General features: G+C 41.0%; 1 protein-coding gene across 4 annotated transcripts in view; it reads right to left on the bottom strand.

Moving 5' to 3' along the window:
- The window catches only part of PALS1 (protein associated with LIN7 1, MAGUK p55 family member), a 95575-nt gene that overhangs the window by 46082 nt on the left and 22853 nt on the right, over positions 1 to 26640 (bottom strand). For 3 of the 4 annotated variants that reach the window (XM_090033180.1, XM_090033182.1, XM_090033183.1), the window contains exons 2-4: positions 22546 to 22622; positions 11903 to 11988; positions 2290 to 2803 (exon numbers count right to left, since the gene is read on the bottom strand). In XM_090033180.1, the coding sequence (XP_089889306.1) occupies positions 2290 to 2656 (367 nt within the window). In that variant the 5' untranslated portion in view covers positions 2657 to 2803; positions 11903 to 11988; positions 22546 to 22622. Of the gene's footprint in view, positions 1 to 2289; positions 2804 to 11707; positions 11879 to 11902; positions 11989 to 22545; positions 22623 to 26640 lie in introns of those variants that run through there. The other variant, XM_090033184.1, reaches the window with a different exon arrangement.

The raw sequence follows: 26640 nt of genomic DNA, 5'->3' as shown, positions 1-26640 counted from the left end.
GGGGGTGGGGCACAGAAGGGTAGGGCACAGCCCAGTCCCAATCCAGCCACATGGGGGGCTGGCAGGGGTGGAAGGCATGTGGCCTGGCTTAGAAATTTGGCAGTGGGGGAGGGGTGGCAGTATTAATTGTCACTGCTCCCCCAATGCCAAATTCCCCTACCTGCTGGTAGCTCCAGGGGTCAATGTCATAGTTTCATAGTGTGGAGACTGAGGAACCCTTGTTCTAGCCCTGCAGATCTGTTCCTCTTAAAGCCTGGCTACTGGAGTGTCAGATGCTCTAATCGCCATTGCACTGCCAGCAAAAAGAAAGCTTCTAATTTGTTAGTACATTACATCAGAGATACCATCCTACAGTAGGGGTGCACCAATAGAGATTCTGGGGACTGATACCGATAGCTGATTTTTAAGGAGGCATACTGGCTTATGCCAATCGGATTTCCAACACAGCTGTTGTGGTGGAAGGGGAGGAGGAAGAGAAGGGTCATGGGGGCAGATCAATGCTGTCCTGCAGTGAGGGAGGGAGTGGGGCTGGGGTAGGCGCTGCCCAGATGGGGCAGGGTGGGACAGAGCTTCGGCTTATCCAGGGGGCACAGGGGCACGGAGGCTCCCACCACTGTGTGCTCCCTGGGAGGGCACAGGGGTGGGCTGCTCCTGGATCTGCGTGGGGTGGGATGCAGCTGTGGGATGAGCCTGGGGGCCACATCGGGCTCTTCCCAGAAGGGGCAGGGGGGGGCGCCGTGTTGCACTGGGGGCAGGTGGTAGCAGCACTGGGAGGGGTGGTACAGGGGGGTTGCAGTCACCCCAAATTTTGCTGTAGCCCCCTATAACCTCTCTCCCAGCACTGCTGCCTGCACCAAGTGCAGCATGGCCCCAGTCCCAGCCTGCAGCTGCAGCCCACCCTGCCCCACCCCATGCAAATCCAGGGGCACACCTGCGACCACCCTGTGCCCTCCCAGAGAGCATGCAGCAGTGGGAGCTGCTGAGCTCCCCTGCACTTCCCAGTCGTAGCTCTGTCCTGCACCCTACCCAACCTGGGCATTGCCTCTCCCAGCCCCAGCCCCACTCCCTTCCTCACTGCAGGGTCCTTCATCTGCCCCCCCCCCACCCTGCCCCCTCCTTTCCCCATCCCCATCCCCATCCCCATCCACCACAACAGACTTACCAGCTGCATGCAGCTCTCCAAGCTTCCGAGCTATGCTCCTCGCTGCCTGTGTGCTGCATTGTGGCCACGTGCACGTATGAACATTTATCGGCCAAATTACTGGCCACATCAGACTGATTTCTGATATAGTCAATTTTCTTTATATAGGTGCCAATCAGATATCAGACTGATGTATCGGTGCACCGCTATCCTACAGATGTACACTTCAGCAAGAAAATCTGAACAGCTCAAAATATATAAGTGTAACAGATAAATTTTGGAGTGAGATATGATGTGATGGGCTATATATTATAAAGCTTCCCAAATATTTCTAACTGAAAAAAAGCACCTGGTAATTTAGAAACAGTTTTCGTGTAACAAGAAATAAACTTATTAAGGCAGGATTTTATTTCCAATGCAAAAGTGTGAAGAAAACCTGGAAGAAAGTTAGCCTTGACAATGTGAGAGTAAACTACAGGACTAGTTAACTAGGACCAAAAGTTGCAACTCTTGCCTGCAAAATCTGAGCTATATCCAAAAAGTGTTTAATGTTTGACTTCTATTGAAACAAAAATTGGTTGATGTGTGATATACCATGTGCTCATTGTTTTGAATGCTCAGGCTCAGAGCACAGAAAGGATCAGGCCAGCAACAGCAACCCATAGATACCGAATGAGTTCAACTGCCCAAATAACAAAGCAGTTATTACGTGGGCATTTCCTAGATACATTCTGCAGGAAGCTTTGACCAACTGGAAGAAGAACAGTTCGAGGTACAAGACAAACTTTACACCTTTGTATGCTAAAATCAAACAACTCCAAATGTATGTTTTAAGAATTAGAGGTAGTTAAGCATGGAAAAAAAAAATGTATTTGCCAAAGGTCTCTTAAAAGCTAGGAACAAGAAACAAAACTTAAATTTCTACCACAGATGGAAAAAAATATTTAAAATGTTACTGTATTTTTACTTTCTTCAACTTTTGCTTGAGATTGCAGTTTGAATTTAAGTGCTTATTTCCACTAAGATACGATGAAAAGTTTGTCTTTTAGTGCTGCTCTTCCCTTAAGATTAGTTCAATATTGTTAGTAGTCTAACAGTATTTTTATATAAAGGAGTATTTTCCCCATTAACTTGTACTTTTTACCTACCTAGTATTTTCACAGTATAATGAGGACTTTCCAGAATGACTCCTTCTTCTGTGTCAAACATAGGATTATCTATTCCAGTTTTGGGAGGAATTTGCGCTAGTTTCTTAAGCCTCATTGAAGCAGTAAGGTCCAGTTCTTGTTTCTTTCCTTCTTCTTCCCGTCTGCGCCTCATATCCTCCTGCTGCTGGCGAATCCGCTCTAGCTGTGTGCTTCGTCGTACTGGCATCATCCTGGAGCCCAAATCCCCAGGACAATCAACAGCCATCTCTCTGTGCTTCTGTGACTCCTCAGAAGATGTAAGATCCACATTTTTTGCTTCACCATCAGAATCCTCTGTTACGTGTCCATTCATGTGAGAAGTTGTCATGTTATATGTAATAAACTGTATTAATTCTCACACACAAATTCTGTGACAGGGCCAGTTTGCTTTATGCTGCCACTTAAAATCCATTATAACGTCAAAAAATATTTCCCTTCCATTAGACAAAGTTGAAGAACTATCCAGCAAGGAAATCTAATGGGAAGAAGATTACAAAAAGTTACCAACTAACTAAATTAGTAAGAAAGCCAGTTAGTTTCATAATGCCAGGAACTAGATATCTCTCTACATCTATCATGCACATATTCCCTATTTAAGAACAGTTTACTACAGCAGCCTCAAGAATCTAATTAACACATTTTAGTAACCCTCATATGTAAGTGTTCAAAAAATTAAATTTATAACTGTTAAAAAACGTAGCATTTAATATTTTTCAGATCAAGCAATAGTGATTTTTCACTTAAATGTACAAGGCTGAAAACTGGCATTTTTCTGAAAATTTCTATTCACATTTTTAATTAAATTTATCCTTCCATTCTAAAAGACTTCAATAAAACTATGCCTCAAGTTTTACAAATACTTGAATGTGTGAATAACTTTATACAGAAATGTAATCACCTGGATTTTAAAAGAAACTACTTGCAGAACCAGGGCCTATCCACACAAGCACCTTTTCACTAGTAGCAAACATCTCTGGGGTAGGACAGCTACTATTTAATAGGATACTTATTTAAAACTGCTGTAATTAAGGGTATTTATACATTTGAAAAGCAGGAATTAAAGTATAAAGAAAGTCAGTAACTAGATTTGGAATGTGTAAACTACTAAATAATTATTTATATGAAAAGCATCTTGAGATACAGAACCAGTTATGACCTCAATTTCAGACCTTAGGTAAAATTCTTTACCAATCAGATACAGATTCTTCACCACTATGTTATCTTAATCTTTTCCAGTGCTGCACCAAGTAAGTAATGTTACAAACATCTGTCATTTGCTGTTTGTTCTCTCAGCCTTTGCGAAGGGGAGAAATGTGCAGGTTAAAAAAAAGAGAAGTAACTTTTATAGGGCAGATTTGTCACACCAGATGAGTGGTGCAGGGCCAGTCCACAGGTTGGCTTAATGGCATGTGGCTGGCCCCATGGTCCAGACAGAGCCCATGGACCCCCATCCCCGCTCCCCAACAGAGCTTGCTCCAGCCATTCCAGGACCATGCCGCATGTGATACCCATTCTGGCCAATCTGGGACTTGTACTGCCTGCAGTGTCTGTCTAGGAGCAGCAATGCACGCAGCAGTCATCTCAGACTGGCTGAAATGGGCACCATGTGCAGTGTACATCCCATGCCAGCTGGGCAGGTACCACATGCCAGGAATGTCTTGGATGAGCCGGGATGGGTGCCACATGTAATGCATGTCCCAGACAAGCTGGAGAGGGTGTCAAATGCAGCAGGGGTCCTGGGCCTTGCATGCAGGGCCACAGGTACATGGAGCCAGTCCGGTGCACAGCATGTGCATCAACTCCAGACCCAGGGGTAACATCTAGGGCTAGACTTGGCTTGCAGGCCATTTCTTTGACACCTCTGTTAGGTTTTCATACATATACTGTTGCCTGATTATTATTACATAAGGCAAGCTGAAGAGCATCCTTGAACAGAAGGTGACCAGGTTGCAATGATCTTTTTATTCTGGGGGAGTTTGTTCTTTTGTCTCAGAACAGCACCTAAGAAAACTGTACAGAAAAGATTGGTTGAGGTGACCATAGTTACATTTTAAGTCCTTTTATCCCTTCAATTCCAGTTTAAAACTTGGCAATTTCTATTACTGTTGTAATTAAAAACTAAGTCATGACATTTCTTGTAGGTTTTTTTTTTTTTTTAAACATAGTTTGGCCTCAGATTGAAACTCCTGTTATTGTGTTTTTTCCCTTTATTTTTAAGGAATGTTTTCATCTGGAGGAGGCTGCTGTAGTTTTAAATAATACTGAAAACTAAATATAAATGGGAAGGTAATGGAGAAGCTCTAGTAACTCCTACACAAGTTTCTGCCAGCTTGCAATTCAAAGAGTGAAATGATGTTTTTTATTTTATAAAGCAAAGCAAAGCAAAGGGTATATACAACCTGCCTAGAAAAATTACTCCATCTCCTCTACCTAACCACTGTTGCTAAAGCTACTGAAACCATTCAAGCAAGCTGACGGTACATGCCACAGGGGTTTAATTTGGTTTGGTTTTCCCTAAATTGAAATGGTGGGTTTTTAAAAGCACTGCTTCAATTTAGCAAGAATTAAACTAAAGTAAACCCCTGTGGCATATACACAAGGGTGGCGGCCTGATCCTTAAGTGCCTTTGGTGGCAGGGATGGGGTGGGGAGAAGGGGAGGTATGAGCTGCTGATGAGCTGAGCAGTCCCTGAGCTGTGTGGGGGTCCCCCAGGCAGCAACTGCCTGCTGGCACTGGACTATCCCAGGGGGCACTGCAGTCACGGAGGAAACCACCAGGCCCCCGTACAGCTCAGGGAGGCAGACAGGCTCCGGGAAGGGGGGGAAAAGCAAAAGATTAGGTCTGGCACTTCCTTTTTTTTTTCTTCAGCGGAGCCTGCCTGCATGGGCTGCTGCTGGGTCCCACAGCCCGCGAGCTGTGCAGTGCCTGCCAAGCCCTGAGCACGTCAGGTTCCAGAGCCCCGTGCACTATTGCATTTTGTTAGGTAACAAACTAAAACACCTCGGAGGTGTTTTATCTTGCTACGTACCAAAGTCATTTAAAGCAGAATACACCACCAAAAGTACAAAGAGCAACGCCACTGAAGTGGAGTATGCTGCCAAATGTGCAAAGAGCAATGCCATTAAAGCGGTGCAATAAGGCATTTAAGCTGCTTTAAAGGCCAATTTTGTGGCATGTAGAAAGGCCTGTAAGTACTATTTAAACACATATAGTAGCAGAGTTTCAGTATTTGTTTTTGAAATTCCACAGTTGCCTTTTAGTAAGCAAAGAGGAGAATGTTATGTGAAGTCAAATTGCATGGAAGAACAAAAAAAAAAAAAAATCACCCTTCACCATTATGTACTACAAACTTAATTAACATTCTTGAACTTTCTGGGCAGAAAGGCTCCCTAAAGAGTAAAAATTGACCACCAAAAAAATGAGAATCTAATGCTTCAGAAAGGCCGGGATAATAAGTTAAAACTTTCACAGAGGTCTTCTTCCAAATTCAAGGAAGAGAAGGCAAAAATCCTGCAAAATTATCTTTATAGATAGAATTACAAAGTAACTTTCTCTTCTCTAAAGGCATCCTATATACTCCTCAAAAGGAAGCAGTTCAAGAATTGTCCCAGAATAAAAGGAACACTGCAAAACACAAACAAGGCTACTGCCAAGGTAACATGATCTAAGTTACTTGGAAATTCTATTTCTTAGAAGACGTAACAAAGGATTTTCACTCTAGTTTATGCATCCACTGCAAACTGGGCAAAACTGCCAAAGCATTAAGCATTTGGAAAGCTAAATGTCATCTGCTTGTATCTCCATTTTCCCATACATTTTCAGAGGCGAAACATTCATATCCCCCTCAGTTAGTAGTTTGTACCATTCAGATACTCTCAAAATTTCAGCTTCATTTTTGAAAAAATGGTTGATGTTCACTTTAATGACAAACCACCACCCCTGCAAAACAGCAGACCCTAAAACCAGAAGTGGGTGGGTAGGAGAATATTTAAATCAGGGCTGTTGAACTGGCAACCTGTGGACTCCTACCTGGCTGCCACTCTTCCCATTGCTTTGGGGAAGATGGCTGGGATCTCCAGACTCCCCCACACTCCTCCAGGTTCTGGTTTCTGCCTGTGCTCCTGGGTGCAGGGCAGGTACTATGCACACAGCAGGGGAGGCTAAGGAGAAAGCTAGATTGTGTCTGAAGCATGCTGCAGGTGGGCTTCTTGCATGAGATGTGTACACAGTGAGGGAGTTTCAGGTGCTGCACATGTGGCAGGAGAGGGGAGCCGGGCTATGTGCACATTGGAGAAAGAACTTAGTGCAGGGAAGGAGTGGCCCCTGCAGTTGTTCAGCCCCCAGATGCCCAGACATTGGACAGCCCTGAGTAAGCTATTTAACTTTCTTTAAACATTCTACCACAGCAATCCTACACATATACACCAAGTAGACTGAGATATTCAATTGAATAAAAACAATAATTCACACTATGAAGAGCAAAAGAGTTAAAAATCAGCCAGTGTTTGATAACTAGCCAGAAAGACTGTAAAAAGATGGACCAGGCATTTCCATAAAAGTTTTGGATGGGTTTAAAACAAAACAAAACAAAAAAAAACAGCCTCAAAGATGCTCTGATGAGAAAACTTTCATATTTGACTGAGTTAGAGATGTGCCAAAAGCAACAAATCTCCATAGAGGAGGTGGGCTTTGCAGGTCTGAAAGGCCAGAGTATAGTCCATTCCCAGAATGGAACACCAGTATTGTTACTTTGAAATGTATGCCGTAAGGGACAAAACACCCAGGATCTTTGTTGTAGCAAATGTTCTTGTTCAAATAGCACAAGATCAAACTGTAAGGAATCTTGGGCCCCTGCCAGATGTTGCATTTAAGATGTGATTAATTGATTAATCAATGAATCACACCTTTACTTTAATGTCTGTCAGGGACCTAGGTCATATGAGTAAGAACCTGAAAGCTATGCCCCGCAATAGAATTCTCTTGCATTGACAATAACCTCCATGGAACTGGAGTTGGACACAAATTTGAATGGACTTCAGACATTGTTCTAAATGCAATAATTTCGAGAGTTGGGCTGGAGAGGTGACAAGTCTTTTCTTAGACAAGACAATGAAATAGTGAAGGCAAGGGAATCTATCTTTGAAAATCCAAAGCAAGATATTGGTAGCTAATGAGATCAGAAAACTGGTGACCAAGCAGAATGTATATTTACTACAATATAACAAAGAAAACCCTGAATACTAGCTCATTACAAACTAGGTAAGAGCTGCTCAAGATCAGTATAAAAACTCAAAAAGGACAAAATTAAAAGGGGGTTTAATACAGAAGCCCCTTTTCCTCCCTCCCCACGATAAACAAAAATGACCACAACAAACAATACTGCATTAACAGTATTGTTAATTTGTTCCTAAATCTTAGATAAACCCAAACAGTCCATAAACAAATGCTATTTTTCTGAAAACCAATTAGTTAAAAGGAAAAAAAATGTGAGTGATTTTTGTATGTGGCATTTAAAAGGAGGCCACAGAAGCTAAAAACAACACAATAAATCTTTTTTAGTCATATAATTAATCCATCTGGAAAACTACTCTCACAGAACCAGAAAGATTTGAAATGCCTGCTTAGAAATGTCAAGGTTCTGTCACTTAACCCTGCCAAGAATATTCCTGGGTTAAAGAGTGAACATCTATATTTGCTGATGGATCCAGCCCAGTTTGGGAAATGAATGGCAGGTCTATTAATTCTCTGATTGTGACTTTCTTATTGATTAAAATGAAAAAAAGAAAAACAACACAATGAATTCTCATCTGGGTCAGCAGAGCTGAAACTCTGATTCAAAGCACATAACTCAATCAGGCAAGCTAATGGAATAGCTGGTAGCAATAGTAAGCTCCTGTCTTCCATGTACGGTGTCTTAAAGAGGACCTCCCTTCTGCAAATAGTTAGGAATCCTGTTGCCAGACAGCACAGAAATGCTGAAACTCAGGCCCCTGACAAAAGTTCATTTAATTGTACAATTGGGATATGATGAATTTTATCATGGATTTGAAAAACTGCACATCCTGTCACGCCACACATACATGGCAGATCATGGAATTTTTGGGATCCAGAACATGATTTGTCAGATGCCAATCACATGAGAAACAGGTGGGGAGTCCAACACTGGGGACTCAGTCCCTGATGATGGGCTCCCAGCCTGTCCATATGTACAAAGGGGCCATGGAAAGCATGGCATCAGGGACTGATCCATGCCATGTAGAGCTTCACCATGCAGTTTTCAGAGAGCCAACACACAGGGTTTTCAGAGTGCCTGCATGGGGTTGCACTGTGTGGCTGTCAGCATGCTGATCTGCTCCCTCTGACACCCAGCACTCTCCCATGGCCACCTGCCAGCGCCACAGACCTGGGAAGCAGACAGCTGGGGATTAGGGTACCATGCTAGCTGGTAATCTTAAAGCCTAGCCATATAGACAGCATGGCAGGACTTCACCCCACCACACATTCGAATTTAAAGCAAGATAGAAACCAACTACAAAAATGTTTCACATATAATGGAACACATGGATCATTTTCGTGGCTGGTTTCTCATGTTATTGCACCATTAATTGCCTGAATATGTGGCAGAATTACTGTTTATGGTGTGGTTAATATATTAATTGCATCATAGCTAATGTCTACCAGGAGCCTAGAATCCCTATCTGGCTTCCACATTCTGAAGTCATGTGTATGGTAGGCCTTTGGCGCACATCCTTTAATAGAGAAATGGGATCTGATCCTTGATCCCAATCACACTTTTTCTATTTGCAGTGCAGGGCAAACCCAGGATCATGATCCAGGTTCCCCTTTACTAACAGGTTGAAAACTGGGTGCCTGTACCCTAGCTTGTAGGGCTGACACCCAATTGGTTGTCAGTCCCAGCCTTTACAGCCCAGACTCCTGTATGAGACTTGAGGCTGTTGGGACCTGGGCTGACAACCAGCTGATTGTCACCCTTGGTCCCAGACAGCCCTGAGTGGTGCTCAGGAACCCAGGCTGTCACAAGGCTAGGTCAACATCAGCTGATTGTTGGGCCCAGTCCCAGGACAGTCCTGGATTGGCTCCCGACTCTTGCAAAAGCAGCAGCATGACTGTTAGTTCGTTACTGTAAATAGCTCTTTATGAAAAAAAGTTCCTGCAAATAAAGTGTTGCTTTCACACCACAAGCCACATCAAGAGATTACCTGCAGCTCATTTTCTGCATCAGGCACAAGCTACAGTGCTCTACCAATAGTTGTGGGTATGGGAAGGTTAACATAGGACTCTGCCATCTTGGCAGCTGCATGGCATACACAGTGTCTCCACATGTGCTGCTTTTCCAGAGAAGAAAATGCTTCCCTGCTTAAAACAGATAACCCAACTGAGGAGCTGATTTGCAGGGGAGAAGGTGCATTGCATGTTGTGAAAAAATATAGTATCTAAACAATATAGAAATAAAACCCTATAAATCACAGAGGTAAAAAGCACCAAAACAATTCTCACTTAGGATACATAACATCTTGAGCAATGTTTTATTGACAACATTTAGATCGGGGTGGGCAAAATGTGGCCCGCAGGACGGATGCAGCCCACCAAGCCATTCTATCTGGCCTGCGGGGCCCCTAAAAAATTTAGAGAAGTAATATTAATCTGCTCTGGGTTGCCTGTCATGCGGCCCTGGCTTGCCAAAACTCAGTAAGCAGCCATCAGCCCAAAATAATTTCCCACCTCTGATTTAGATGAATCGCGAGTATTAAGTAGTTTGGACATTACCTAAATATAAGAGAACAAAATGTATACAAATCCTCATCCTTCAAAGGGTGCAAAACTAACTACTAATAAATAAGGAGAAAGAAGAAGTGTCCACCATGGTACCAATTATAAAATAAGTTTCTATGTGGTGTTTCTTGTACTTTTCTCCAAGGCATCTTGTACAGGTCACTAACAGGCAGGATACGGGAGCAAACAACTAAATATTAGATATAGTACAGCAGTCCTGACATTTCTAACTATCAGAGCTTACAATATACAGCTTTACACAATGTATTTTTCCCCTGATTTCAAAAGCTTCCTAACAAGGAATAAGAGAATGCAAAACAGAAAGAAAAAAAGTAAGTTTAAGACAGAAGAATTAAAAATCAAATTAGAATCTACTCAGATATTCTACCTAATTTGCTTTATAATTAGAAGAATATTTGTAACAGAAAAGGTTTCTTCCCTTTTCCAGGTGATTAACCGCTTCAAACCACTATTCATTACAAAATATGCTACGCACCATCAGTTTAAGCATGGAGATTTCAAAGTCTTTTCAGACATGCTAAAAGGTGTTAATTTAGCACAGATCTTGTAAATTTAACTGAGAATGGATCTAGAGTATGAGAACTGAAAACTGTTATCTCCTAAGAAAAGGAATGTTGTGCTGCTGCTTTAAGCTTTGTATGGGAGAGATTCAAAAATGGTAACTGGTCATGTGACAAATTTCAGGACTTCCATGAAATTTGAAACATTGTATCTTTATAAAAACTAGGGCTAGACTCTGATCTTTGATATGTGAGCATCGCTTGGTGTGCAAGTATAGTGCTGCAAGAGATGTACATTAGCATGTATTTCAAGGATCACAGAGCAGAAGAGAAACCAGAGTGCTTGAAAATTTAGAACTTACCTTAAAACACTATTCAGCAACTTTCAGGCTTAAGAACAGTGATAGAACTCAAATCTTATCAGTAGGTACAATGCCAGTAGCTAAAAATGCAACTGCTAAATATAGCTAAATCTTCACTGGCTACATTAAAAGACCCTACAGGACCACAGCTTATTAGCTGAATGCAACGTAAGGTAACATTTAGTATGGAAGCGTGGCTCATTAAGATTAAAGGCCCTATCAAGTAATGGTCATGATACTAAGAAGCACAAAGAGCTATTTGTGGCATGATCTGCTTCCCTGGGCCACATGCTTCTGCAATAAAGAAGTACACAAGAAACATTTACTGCTCCATCAAAGGCTCCATTTTGCTCACAGGTAACAACAGTGCATCCTGACATGTTTTATTGTAGAACTGGAAGCACAAGTTGCTTTATGAAGTGTATCCAGTGGTTAAAATTAAGTAATTTTCCATTTGAAATCACATGCCACTTGTTTTAAAAGCCATTAAACAGAGGGCACTATCAAAGGCTGATAAAACAGCCTGCAACAGTTTTAACTTGGTTCCCCAACTTGAGAAAGAAGAGACTTGACATGAGACATTTTCAGTTTCCTGAAATAACAGCAGCAATGGAAGACTTATAATTATTATAAACTACAACAAGAAGATCAGTAACATGTCTGGCAAGAATTTGAAATGATATCAGAGCAGATCAGACGCACTTGTCTGGAATACTGCGAGTTGTTTATTTCCCCTTGTTACTCCCTCTTTTACGACTCCCTTTGGTCAGCAGCTGGAACTCCTCATTTAGATCAGATTAGCATTCCATTGACATTCTCTGGAGCTGGACTGTTTGCCTCCATAGCAACAGCTTTGTCAGCTAGCATGAGGTTCATGCAAAGAGCTGAGGAACTTACATCATACAATCAAAAATGTCTTTTTCCTCTGTCCACTTGCTCAACTTCTTCTCCTCTGATTTTTAAGCAGTAACAATCTTCTAAGCCTGTTAGACAGAAAATTAGATGATTACTCAAATGCAGAGTTGTAAAACACCTTTCCGCAAATTGTATGAGGCTCAGTCGGCAGATGGCTAAAACCTCACAGTAAGTAGCAGTAATGATGTCAATAAACCTCTGAAGAACAGCACTTAAACTATCTGTTCTACTTACGTCAATCATTTGAGTAACACTTAAAGCTGAATGACTCAGGTGAATGAAATCAGCTTAAAAGCTATATAGGATACACAACAGTAGATTACTTTTAAGAAAATACTTCAGCTCCATTAAATTCAAATATGAAAACTAATACTTTACAGAAATGGAATAATAAAAATGATGAAACTGCATTTAAAAACAAGAGTAAAAATTACAAATCATTCATGCAACAAGGGAAGACCACAACTAAGACCTATATCCACTTATAGATTATACTGGGGGTATCAAACTGGCCCCAGGCCAGATCTGAACCATGGGGGCTCCTCCCAGGGCAGATTTGCAAGACCAGTGGCAGCTGTATTTTCAATGCCCTCACTTGCCAAGGCCACTGATGGCCATGTCCACCAGGAACTCAAATTCTGTGACAGGCCATGCCCCTTTCTTCCTACAACACACAATTTGACACCCCTGATCAAACAATTACAGATAATTCAAATATGATCTAGTGGTAGTCTCCCCTTCTTATAAGAAATATATATAATAATTTTTAAAGGTAATCCCAATAGTGGGATTAACAATAGGGTCTGGTATGCAAGAGGAAACTGAAACTTCTCTGACAAGGATGGTCAGTCTGCCCCCTGAACTGGAATAGAAGAGTTTAAATGACACAAGGAAAACCAAAACCTAAAGCATTCACTCATTCTCAGCAAGTCTCAACTTTCCAGTGCTGCTATGAATAGTTTTGTCCTGGTTACACTAGCAAACAAACTGTTTTCAAGGGTAGTTCAGTGGGCACTACAGCTGTCAATATTAGCAATGAGTTTGTGTGGATTCAATCCTTTAATTTAAGTTTGCTTATTCTAAATGATTTATCTGGGAATTCTTAAGCAGCACATAAAAGGTGCATTTGGGAGGGAAGATGTGCAGTTTTTTGACTTCTCTTAGAATTCGAGCTTAAAAGGGAAAATTTTACAAGCTTCACAGTTGCTGAAAATATTCTTGAAATTTTGTTACTAAAATTCACCATTAATCTACACTAGTCTCAGTGTCACCAAGGTAAACTCATGAATTTAACTACAGGCTCCTTGCTTTTTGTTTGCCTTTTGTCATACTGTGCTTTCATCAGTACAGCTCCATACTTCAGCCTTTGATACAGGCTTCCATATCTCACTACCTATTACACAGCTAGTGCTCACAAAGATAACTAAATCTTGTATTAACTGAATAAACAGTATGGCAGAGACCAACCACCACAGTAATTTAAGACAGGAAATGAAAAGAAAAGTTTGGGCTGGAGATTCAGATGAATGGCAAAGAAGTGTGTGTTCAGATTTGAAATTTGGACAATACGACTCATGAACCAAATGAGAAGCACAGAAGTGACAGCATTACAGCTTATAAAAGAGCTTTATACCCCAACTTAGTTCATACGTCCACAGCCTTTGGAGCTACAACTAAATTTTCAGCCTTAAACCAACTCTGCTATAGCAACCCCTTGCTCCACTACAGATATATGTAGAGGGCAGTGGATAAAATGGACACTTTAAACACACAAAAGAAAATAAAATTGCTGAATCAGTTAAACTGTATTTCCTTTCCCCACCCCTCTATTATAGCATTGACCCTAAACATTTGGAAAACCTTAAGGCAGAAGGATGCATATTAAAGAAATTCCTAAAATTCCAGGTCAATGTTAACAGATATCAAAGCAGAGTCCAGAGGCTTGATAAGAAATAAGTGGCTTGTTATTAATCATTCATCCACAGACTTCAAACGTCATTGTCTGAGAAAGTAAACAGGCCTGTCTAGTTTCAAACTGTGATTTCATTCTCTCAGTGAAATTAAAATGAAATATTGTTGCTGTTCTGGTTCCGTCTCTGCACTGTTTTTCTGTTTTGTATTATTGTACCTGGATCTCACATTTATTCCTCTATTATTAAATGTCTAAATCAAGTGATCTGAAGTTTGTCCTTGCTTTAAAATTCATTTAAGTTATTTAAAATGTGATAGCTGCACCAATCTGAGACTATCTGTGTAAAGTTGAAGAGGAGAAAAGTGAATTTATATTGCATCACTGTCAATCAAATGTTTCAAGGTATTAAAAACATGCAAAGGGTGGTTGCTGTAGCCTGGTGAATCTGACACCCAAGGGGTGCTTTAAAAACAGTTTTTCTGGTCCTTTGCTCACAAAGGCAGAACTTTTTACTACTTCAAATTTGCAATCCCTGAGGAGGTTGAGACACAAGGGGTCAAAATCGTTTTTACCCTCTGCAAAATCCACCATAGCATTTTTAGCTTTTTCTTTGATTACCGTTGAGAGGTTTTGCCAGAAACCTTACTCACAATGGCAATTACTTATTTCATGAAATATGTGCCTACAGTTCTACATGCTTTGATCTCAGTGAAACTGCCCATATCAGGATTTGGCTCTCAAACTTCATTTCTGCAATATTTTCTTTGTGCGATGGCAAATAAACCAGTTTTTATCATTGTCTTCTGTGCTTTGGTCTGACTTGTAACCAACCCCATCTTCATATAACTCACAGATGTCTTAAATAAAAATCTGCAAAAGTTTCCACCATCTTTTGGAATTTGAAGAGAATATTTTCAAAACAAATTCAAGCTTTTTAAAATATAGATAACTTCTAAAATCCACAATAGAAAGCTTATGGTTCTATGGCTGATACAGGGCACAAGATGAGGAGCATCTCATCCAAATATGGCCTTAGCACACTTAACCCCCCCTACCCCACCCCACAAAAAAAATCACCGTGTTCATTTCTACACCACCTACATACTGACCAGATTTTCAGTTCTGTTGTTTTGATGCCCACAACAGTTTTTTCCCCATAAAATGATCAGCTATTTCAGATTCCAGCTTTATAATGTCCAAAAACAGACTTTCCCTGCCTAAACAAACCTGATGCATTGCAACTCTTGCTCAATGGATCCATCATTAAGTCTCAAATCTAACTTTATGTCTGAATAGTGCTGTTTTGTCAGTCATGCTCCAGGGATAAAAGAAGCAGGATACCTGTTATTCAACCAACTTGCATAGTTGAGAGAGAGAAGAAATAAGATTTTGGACCTGATGAAGGGCACACAAAGCCCAAAAGTCTGTCTCTGTCCCTTCTCATTACAGGAGTTGGTCCATTATTAATTCAGTATAAAATCTTAGATACTCTCTTATGAAGGCTTTCACTTCCCAGGTGTAAACAGATTCTGAACCAAGATTAATGCTATCTTTAGTCTGTAAATTGTGGGTGGTATTTTGAAATTTCAAAAAGTGAAATATTTAGCTACCACATATATACCATCAAGGTGATAGAAGCTAAGATCAAAACTGGTTCTATTTTATGGAGCAATCTTGTGCTAAAAGCTTTTGTATGCAAAGGACAAGATTTTGTGTTGCATGTTATATTATAGCGTTTTGAAAGCACTTAAGAATGGGTTTACTGATCTGCAAGGAAAAACACTGCATACCATACATCCCCAAATAAGACACATGCCTTGTTTTGGAAGGCAGAATGTAGGAAAAAAAGATTTTTCCAGTCACAACCTAGATTTAGCTTTTGCATGGAGAAGCAGTGTTGCAAGACAGCTGCCAGCTTCTCTCTCAAGCAACAAGCAAGACGGGTAGCATCCAGTGTTAATTTTTTCTTAGACACTCTCAAGTATGAAACAGGTTTTGGCTGGGTAAGAGTTAACGTTGGATAGCATAATTGCTGCTTGCTGCCAGAGAGAGAAGCTGGAGGCCATCCTGTAGCATTACCTTTCCATGCTTCTATTCTAGGGAAGGAAAATCAGCTTCCACACTTAAGACATGCATCCCAATACTGAAGGGTAATTTTCTGGAAAAACAGTATGTATGGTAAACACAGTACTTGTTCCAAGTCTGCTAACGTACTGGAGGACTAGCGAATAGTAAATGTTGAAACTTTAATTTTGAGAAGGTACAAGAGCAAATCAGGAAATTACCAATAGAAAGCCATACTCTATTCTCGTTGACACAGTGAGACTCAGAACACATATATCACAATGCAAGGTCTAACCAATATAGCTAATGCATAACAAAATACTGACAAATGAGAATACCACTTGACTGCCACAAAAACAAGAGAAAGATATAAAGTCTTCAAGCAAATAAAAAGAGCCATATAATCAGGCAACCAGTGGTGCACAGGACTGTGTACAAGGACAAAGATTAGAAAGTTAACACTTGACAATATTTCCTTGTAGATGTTTGTAATGTACGTCAATGTTTGTGCCACAGGTTTGCTGGAAGGAGTTTCAGATAACAACTACCTTGTCTATCAGAGATGGAATTATAGGTTAAGACCAGTGGTGCTTAACGTTTTGACTCTATGGGACACAAGTTGGATGGAGTGGGGCTGGTCCATTGGCTGGATTGAGCCCTGGCCTCAGCACCACCCCTTCCTTGCCCTGAGTGGGCCCTGTGGCCAAGCACCACCTCCTCCTGCCCCCATGTGCCTGGATTGGTCTTCAGGGGCCCAGTGCCATCCTCTACCACCAGAATTGGTTCCCACAGGCCTGGCACAGGCCCCTCCCATTCCAGCTTGCTGAGGGCCTAGTGCCCCCTGGTCCCTGAAGGCATGCAGAGATTGGGCCCTGGAGCCCAATGTCATTCCCACCCAGCCCTATGCATTAGGATTGAGTGCTGATCTAGGCTAGGGACTGACACTCAAAAAGCCTGAGCCTCAACTGATTCAATCTTTGCAGGTTAGTCTAACTTGCCTAGGTCAAATCAGTTTGTAAGCATACAGACTTCCTCTCTGGCTTGAAGAAATGCAGACACATGCCTGCAGTGGCTCAGGCTGAAGCCAGGGGGCACTAGAGCAGTCCTCCCTTCTGTTCCACAGCACTGAGATGAGGGGGGCATGGCCAACCCTAGCAGGATGCTCTGATTAGGGAGGGAGTCCCTCTCTCCTTGATAACAGAGTATTTGTCAGCTCTGTTATCAGCATTGAGCACCCTAACAGAAAACAAAGCCTCTCTCATTAGCTCAAACTCTTCATAAACAACTTTTTCCAAGGAAGGAACAGAGGGACATGACCAGCTACCTGTTGATTAGTTCCAAAAAGCCCTAGGCAGACACCGTTCTGTCTGCCTTTGTCCTGTCTGCCTTACACAGACACCTCTCAGCTTTAGCTAGCATACCACATGCTGGCTACAGTCCATGCTGTGGGAGAGAGGAGGGAGGGATCTCAGCCTGAGCAGCGAAGGGGAGGAGGGGGCAGGGGAAGCCACACAGATGCTGCTGTGCCTGCAAGTATCTGCTAGAGCTCCAGCCAGGGAGCAGAGGGGAGGGGCCAGCCCAGCTTTCTGGAACACAGAGCCCTGCCTAGCCCAGAGAATATGCCAGGATGCTGATGGACTCTGACATAACTTAGACTACCAAGGGGTCTGGGACAGGCATTCCATAAACCAGTATGCCCCAAATTAGTTAAGTCTGATACTACATTCAACCGGGTTTATCTCAAACGGGTTTCAGTCATTTTCAAATGGGTTTATGTGCACTGAACATCTATTCTGTTACACGTTTAAACCAGCTTCTGATCACTTAAACCAGTTTATGTGCAATGTCAGTCCCTAGTCCTAGAGCACAGGACCTGGGGCTCTCCATGGGTCTGGAATTTGATGGTGAAGGAGCAGTGCCACCACTCTCCTGCCACTAAATTTCTGGACCCATGGGGAGCCCCACAGGCCAGATGTCACAGCACCATGGCCTGGATCCGGCCTGTGGGCCAGAGGTCGAGTATCCCTGGTTTAGACTAGTGCATCTCAACCTTTCAGAGCACTGGACTGAGTGTTAGCAACCTGGCTGGAGGAGGAAGTGAGTAAAAGAAGAGGGAAATGGTTGGCAGTATCAGAGGGAGGGGAGGGAGAGAGGAAGAGAACAAAACGTGAAGGGCTGTGGAAGGGGTCAGAGAAAGGGACCCACTGGGCAAAGCTGGTTACCATGCTGTGAGCTGGATCTGGTCACTTCAAGATCTGAATCCAGCCCATGGTCTACACGATTGAACACCACACTTGTTCAGACTCTAAAGTTATACCAGGAATAGCATCTTTTTCATTATATCTGTATTGCCAGCTACATAACTATGCTATGTGGTTCAAAAGCAGATCTGGAGACTCGAGACCCAGAACTATTACCCTTCCAAATATCCAAGTGGGATATTTATGGTATCATGGGGCAATTCTGTGGGCATTTATTATTTAATTAATATAACTACTTTTAAACTATGCTCTAAGTCATGATTAATTGTTTTTGATATTACTGTCAAAGAGTAGGTAGATGTATATATCTCAATCAGAACTCACAGAACTAGCTGTAAAGTAAAGCAAATATAAATACATCTGTACATAGTATTTTAACTTCAATTATTTGGTCTACAAAAATCAGCTCAACTGATAGGTGCTGGAAACAAAGGGGAAAAACTCATGCATACATCAGTATATTAGGGAAGTGCCACTGGATTAAAAATCAGCATGGCTCAAACAAGGAAGAGGCTGGTAGGAACCAAACATGACTGGATCAGACATAAAAATAGTGTTTTTTTGACAATGCTTTGTTTTGGTTTGGTTCCATATGGATGCTAAAATTGAATGTTGAATTTTTGTAATATTCAAGTGTTCTACAAACAAAGAGGAAGACATCACTGTAAGCAAACATGACAAAGTCAGTTCAATTAGAATGACAAGGTTCATTACAGTAAAAGCCTATGATGCAATTAAACACTGCAGTGTTACTTTATTGCTCAAGCACTGATCAAAAATACAATTTAAAAATGAACCTATAAAAGGAAAAAGATGGATTTGCATGTGTGGTTCTAGTAGCATTTTTTTCCCTTGGAATCCATGCAGTAGGCCTCTTTAAATGGCAGATCAGTACTAGTGGATGTTGTAGGGCTGGGCATTCAAATTGCCCTGTCCAACTCCTGAGGGTGTGGACTCCCGGTTTGCCTGTTTGTAACCCTGCCATGAAGGTAGCTGTCAGGTGCAGAGCCCCCAGGATCAGATAAGATGTACTGACCTTTGTGCAAAATTCAGGGAACTTATGTATCCAGGACAGAAAATGTCTGCAGATGCTGCATTTGTCTTTTTAAAGTCCTTTGTTCAAACGAGGCAAGTTGAATGCCATGACTAGAAACACATTACTGGCCTGAAGGAGGAAGATTATTTGAAGTCTGGACACATCTGAATACTTATTACTTCTAAGGAAAAGGTACCAGACAAGCTATTTCAGACAACTTGACTAATTATAACTACTCAACATTAGGTACTAACCATTTACAATGTAGTGGAAATACACTAACTAAGAAACTGTGACTCAAACAGGGAGCTCTGACTCTTGCTACAGACAAAAATCAGAAGGAATCAGATCAACCACACCCTTTACAAACTTGATTGCAAGCATGAAGACAAAGGGGCATGTACTGGCCCAACTGCACCATTAGCAAAGGACTTGCACTCAAGTGCACTGAGCATGCATCCCCAGAGTGGTAAAGGTATGCCTGTAAAAAAAAAATCTGTTGGAAAAAGGGAGTAAATCAGGGGTGTAACTTCAAACAAAATCTTTAACATCAATGACTTGCCAACACTACCAGAAAATGAACAAACTCAGGACTCAAAGGTGCATCCCATAAACTGCTGACTCCCTCTGCTACCCAGGTTTTCCCTCAAGTATACTCTTCCCATAGAGCATCAAATACATTCAACTAAGGCTGCCTCTTTTCAGCAGGAAAGACAGATAGACAAGTAATGTCATGATACATTCATAAACTAAGACTTCCTGAAAAATTTGCTGTCAAATGGTTAAATTAGGGCTGAGTGGAAAGGAGTCAATCAAATCTCTTATTTTTACCACAGATACAGCTTTCCACGTGGTACCACGCTTAAGCAGATCTTATCTGCTCCAAGACTATTTTTACATTATATACTAATGAGAAAGAGGCAGGGAGGAATATCTTGAAATGGGGAATGCAGGATGTTTGCATTTTAACAGCTCAACGTTCACCTCCATTTTGTGCAAAGGAGAAGAAATCTAAAAGCTATTTTATTGAGCAACATGTTATACAATACTCAAATATATATCAAAGCTCTACAAAACAAACACTTGATGTACAAATAAGTTTGTACAAGTTTGCACATGCCAGAGATACTAACGCAAACACATTTTCGTTGAGACAATGTAGCTGATTAGTTTCTTTTTACAGTGCAGTTCATATGATTTACAGTAATACTTACAATTTATAGTCTTGGGTGCTCCAGAGATGAAAACCGAGCCCTTGTACAGTTTTCCAAAAATAATCTTATTAATGTAAACCTAAAATAATGCTGACATATGGCCACACCCATTTTATTAATCATTGTTTAGTTTTAGTTTCATTCTAAAAGAATGAAACTAAATATAGCTAGGAGTTTAAGCATCCTAAGGCAGATTGATGCCATCCACCTGATGATAAATGCCTATTAAATCCAAAACTTCAGAGACAAAATTCCCCACAATTGAGTTTATTTAATGTATTATTATTTATGTGGTAGTTGTATTTGAGAGTACTGAGTAAAACTTTTGGATAAGTGATATTTCAAATATTACTACCTCTATCTTTTAAGAAAAAGAGCCTTTGGATTAGCTTAAAGAAAAAGAATTTTACATTCTACAGTTCAAGGTGTACTGTTTCAGTATATAAAGCAGATCATGATTGAATTATGCTTTACTGGATCTCATGCATCCAGCACGAAGTGCAGACTGGTCTGCTTTGCACTAACATCAAGACCCAAAAAAGAAAATGTAGTCAGTATTATTGGAGGAGACCAAATCAACATAACCAGACAACTGAGCACTGTTATATCATACCAATGTCCTTTACATTGTACGTGTGACAGCAAAAATACACCATACACATATCATCTCCTAGAAACTGTAATGAAGTCATGAAGGTACTGATAAGCAAAAATACAATAAAACATGCCTTGGGCTCTGATGTTCAGCATCACAATAGATGCTGGTATGGATACAGAACAGACTTAAACATTTTCTCATGAAAACAAGCAGCAAGTTCCAAAATCTCAATAGAACATGCAAATTATTTTTCCAAGAGGCACAGTGTAACAGTGTAATTTGTTGGCTACTTGAAGCACAATACACATTTAACGTAATAGCAAATTTTGTAAATGTCCCACTTAAGCACATTATATTAATACTAGAAGCTAGAAAGGTAAAACTTTTAGTTTGTATTAGTGGAGTTTTTTCCTCTGCCCTTGCAACCTAGAACTAGAATTTTTCATACTCAGTCACTCCCTTCTTGCAAACAGCCAGTTTTCCCAGCTGAAATCTTCCAACAGTTGGAAAAAACATTAGTTAGCTTGCTGTGCCTTATGGAACAGGACTACTAAGCATACAAACTAGTGATACCCAAGTCAGACCATACCATTACAGGAAGGAGAAATGTGCTTATATGGTTAGGGAGATATTATGATGATAAAGCACAAAAAAGGAAATGAAAATTGTAAAAAGCTCCAAGAAGCCTGGAAGAACGATATGGGAGGAGAAACCTGTCAGCACCTTTGCATTCAGCTGTTTCCTTCTTACCTCAGGAAGCAAAACGAAAGGTGTTTGGTTTCAGCATTCCTATAATACTTTTTGCTTAACACATCCATGAGTTACCTGACAAAAAGGAAGACTAAGATAACAAGATGGGCATTAAGTCCTGGGTAACTACCTAAGACAGCTGAAACCTACACAGGAAACTACCTAAGACAGCTGAAATACCAACTTTTCAACACACTAGCCAGGAAGTTCCTATCAAACTGAAGTTTTTCAGGACATAAAGAAAGTCTGAGTAGGAAAGTAGTCTCTCTTACTAGGGGCAAATAGACCAGTTCAAGATCACTCTTAAGGAGGAGTGCATGTGATTCCAGGATGCAAGTCAGAAAGGAAGAAAATAACAAAGCACTTCTTGGTTCCTGGCAATTTTATTATTTGTCTGACAGCACTAACTGGCATCTTGATTATCTTCTCGTGTATCAGCCAGGGACAGGAATCTTGAGTTCCATTTACAGAAGACGGAGTTTGGATTCTGCCTGGGGGCAAGAGCTAGGAAGTCAACTAGCATAAGACATCCTTTGGAGCAAACTATAATTGGACAATTCTGCTACTTCCCACCATTTGTTTGCATTTCATCTTCTTAGCAGTTCTCTTCCCTCTTTTGTTCAAAGCTATTTGCCACTAACTTTTATGATGCTTCAAAAGCAATGGCAAACCTAGGCATCATTCCACAAATAAAGTAAGCTATTCTAGAGCAATTATATTTGATCCAATTATAGGAATATGGAGGAAATGCCTGTATTTTTGTTCTGCAAAAAAGGAGGTACTCACTTACCTTGTTACAGTTTTGGAGGCAGATTCTTTGAGAAAACTATTGAGTAGGTGGAGTTTCAGTATGGTCCCTTGCTGAAACTAAAGAGAAAATAAATATCAGTCAGTGGTGTACCTTCACCTGGATAAAGTACACTTCTGCTTATTCTATTATAAGAGACAGGAGAGGATCCAGAGCATAACAATGAAGGGCAAAGGTGATATGATAAGGCTGCCTCATGAAGAGGCTACAGTGTGAAAAAGGGGATGAAAGATAAGATAACTTTCCTATACTCCATTAACTCATGTACTCTGACTAGTTTTTATTATTGTATTCAATGCAAAAAAAATGAAAAATGAGCTTTACTTTTGTTGTTCTCCTTCCCTCCAAACACCTGCATGCGTAATTTATAGAACCCATTACTTCACGGTATCATTGAGGCCAAGAGTTTTATAATATTCCAACATATAGAGAATGGGTACATTTATAGTTAACACGGGAAAACATATAAACCCTCGTGTTTCAGGCCACAAGCTAACCATTAAGTGCTGCGTGCTGAAAATCATACCCCCAAACAGCCTATTCCATAATTTTTGCACCATCTTAAAGATTTTGTACCAGCTCATATTAGTCAGGAAACTAGAGCAGATGGACACCAGCCTACTCTAGAGAGAAATCTTTTGCCATTCTACTTCTCTTAAAATACCTCACAGAATTAATGCTCCTCAAATCTTGTCCACCCATTATGAGTCATGGAAACTCTCCTCTATCTAATGTTTAGGAGTTTTTTTTAAACCTAAAGGCCTCTCCTGCATTGCCCAGGAATGTTTTGCCAGTTCTTTTTCAAAGCAGGAAATGAGCTCCACCAATATCCAAAACCAAAAACATACAAAATAATGTATCCCTCCCCACCTGTTTTTAACAAAATAGTTATTCTAGAGAAGGAACAGACTCCCTACAGATGGAGATCACAATCATACCACAAAACCTTAAAGAAGGTAGGTATTTGAGCAAAGTTCTGCAAAGAAGCAGTATTACAGGGCAAATAATTTTCTCTGCTCTATGCCACCTATGCTGGTTTGTTTCCAGCAGTGATAATCTAGAATTCCTAAAGAAAGTAGAAGCAACAGTTACTGAAAAAAAGCATAACACTAAATTAAATAGCACTGAGGAACCATGAAATTTCTGGATGTGGCCAAAAAACTCCAGAACAGAGAATGACTTGGTTTTATGCTACTGATGCAAGATTAAGGCTGTGACTAGAACACTGCCTAAAAATGTAATACAAGCATTAGAACTTAAAAAATATTTAGAACATGACTATTTAGTTTATACATAAAATGCATCAGAAGTGAAAAAAAAATTTAACCAGTCTGTCATGCAGTAACGTTATATAAACCAATGCTGTCAGATGCAAAGGTTTTGTGTGGGGGGGGGAATGCCCCACAAACACGTGGACAGTCACAGGACCTTAGATAACTAAGAATCTTCATACTGATGAGTAAGAGGCTCCAACTGAGTAGGCATGTGGACATGTTTAAGGGGACTATTACAACTACAGGATCAACTAAAATGCCAGAAGTCCATTTTCCTAAGTTACCAATACTTTGTGAAAATGTGCACAACAATCCCCCCTACTATCCTAACTAATTGACAATTAACTCTGGTCAAATGGATATGGGTTTCCATTGTTACTCTGAATGGATTCATTTATCCCCAACCGGGCCTAATATATGGACCTTAATATTTGAAGAAAGAAAATTCAGGTAAGGAAAGGAAACTTGACTATTCTTTATGATAAAGGTCCACATATATAATACAACAGAATGGTCACAGCTCTCTGTCTCTCAGGTGGCAATCAGGCTCATCCTATAGATGTGGACTTCCAAACAAAATATTTGTATCTGACTTCTCTTCCACCTTGCATGGGATACTAATGTATGGAGAAGATAATCTGCTCAAGAAAAGGAAACTGCTAGAACTGAAGGGCTGTGTATAATTTAGTGCACCTATGTTATGAGTGCCAGGTCTTTAATTTACAGATCTGAATACAGAGGGCACACTTACTCTGTCCTGAAGATACTACGTTGCTTAACACTTCTTCCTTTTGCTTAACCATCAAAATCAGAATACCTTGCATTTATTCACAGGAGAGCTTTAAGAGCAGTGAGGAGTCTACACCCTCTGTCCTACAGCCAGGAGCACTATTACAAAGAATGAGTTCCACATACCAAAATTCCAGAAGTGAAGCATTGAGTGCACTTCACAACTGCACTTAATGAGCGTCAATAAGCATTTCTGAGATAGCCAACCTAAGAGGGCTAGTAAGGGTGCGGACAGACATGAGACTTGAACCATTCCAAGAATATTACTGATTGGGAACTGGTTTACAATTTCCCTGGACAGAAGTATCCACACACACTGCTAAGTAGAACCCTCACGTTTCAGAGATTACTGTTAACAATCACCAGGGGGTGGTAGAGTACCCAGATCATCATGCCCTCTAGGGAAGAATGAAGAAGTTGCTGGGTGCTGGGAGTCTGTGTAGCTGCCTACCTGTGATTTCCAGGGGGTTGCACTAATCCTTCAGGGCAGTAACATGTTTCTAGTCATGGCACTCTACTTACCTCTTCTTTGAACAAATGACTTTAAAATGACACATACAGCATATACAGACCTTTTCTGTCTTGGATACCTTAAGCTCCATGAATTTTGCACACAGGTCAGTACATCTTATCTGATCCTGGGGGCTCTGCATCTGACAGCTATCTCCATGGCAGGGGTAGGGATAGAAGTCCAGGATTGCCCCGCCCCCGAAGTTGGACAGAGCAATTTGAATGCCCTGCCCCACAACATCCACTAGTACTGAACTGCCATTTAAAGGGGTCTTAGTGCATGGATTCTAAGGGAAAAAAATGCTATTTAAACCACATGTAGATCCACCTTTTTTCCTTTCATAGGTCCATTTTTTTAAATTGTATTTTGTTCTCAGCAGCATGCCCCCTCTCCTTCCATTCCCACTCTTCCCCACTGTTCCTGTCCCAGCTGTCCCCAGCTGATGGGAGTGGAGCTCCAGAGCCATTCCTACCCTGTTCCAGCTAGGGACAACAGCAGTGGCAGACAGGTTCCCCCTAGCCACACTTGCTCCTGAGTTGCCAAGGAATACCTGGGGGACCAGGCGAAGAGAAGAAACCTGCCTATTGCTGCTGAGTGGGAGGGAGGGGGAAGGAGGTAGAAGCTGGAAGTGGACGTTTGGACTGTAGAGTCTTGGCAGTGTTCTAGAGCAGCCCCTTGCCATGCATGTGTTCAAAGGGGTGGGAGGAACAGTGCAATTTGGTATACCTGGAGGATTGACCAGACACTAAGCATGGCGTGCTCTGTGTCCCTGCATAACTTTGAGATGGCTCACAGAGGAACAGCTCAAAACAATACCCCATTTTTCCAGCTGTGCGTTTGAAATGCTTCAGGAACTTAAACCAGTCTCAAGTGGCATGCCCATCTAGACTCTTGAGGCATAAAGCATAGTTAGACCATCCTACATGTTAAGTCTAACCACATCCTGAGTACACATTCAGCACTATTTTAAGGCAGCTTTATTGCCTCACTTTATGGACTTGCATGCATGAAGTAGGCATGCTTCATATCTTCCAAGACACACCAGAGGCAGCACAGGCATGCCTTCTATCTCCAAATTAAAAGGTACAATCCCAGGTAGTTAGAACAAATTCCCAATTTTCAATAAAAATAATTCCTTTGATTGAAGATAGCAGCTGGCAGGAGGCCTAGTCATTGATAAAAATATAACGAACCCCCCAAGAGGTGGTGTCAATCTGAGCAATAGTGAAAAGAGAAAATTACATTTAAGATTATGCTTTATGGACTTTCTGGAGTTGGAATAAAGTGGATCTAAGAAAGCATTTAATACTGGAATTTGTACATGATTTCCTTCCCTTGAAAAAGGCAAAAAATATCACAGAAACTTAACTAATTTGAGAAAAGCCAGAAGCAGCAGGAAGGGTCTCTGTCTCCTTGATATTAGGGGTGCACAAAGTGGGCAGTATTCTATTTGGATTCAGATTTGGCCTGATTCAGGGGACAATAGTTCAATTTGTTGATTTG

Source organism: Crocodylus siamensis, chromosome 2 (genome assembly GCF_052110815.1).
Source record: "Crocodylus siamensis isolate JL-2025a chromosome 2, ASM5211081v1, whole genome shotgun sequence".
Lineage (NCBI taxonomy): Eukaryota > Metazoa > Chordata > Crocodylia > Crocodylidae > Crocodylus > Crocodylus siamensis.
Note: the sequence above shows the minus strand (reverse complement) of the source record. Positions and strands in the feature narration are given on the sequence as shown.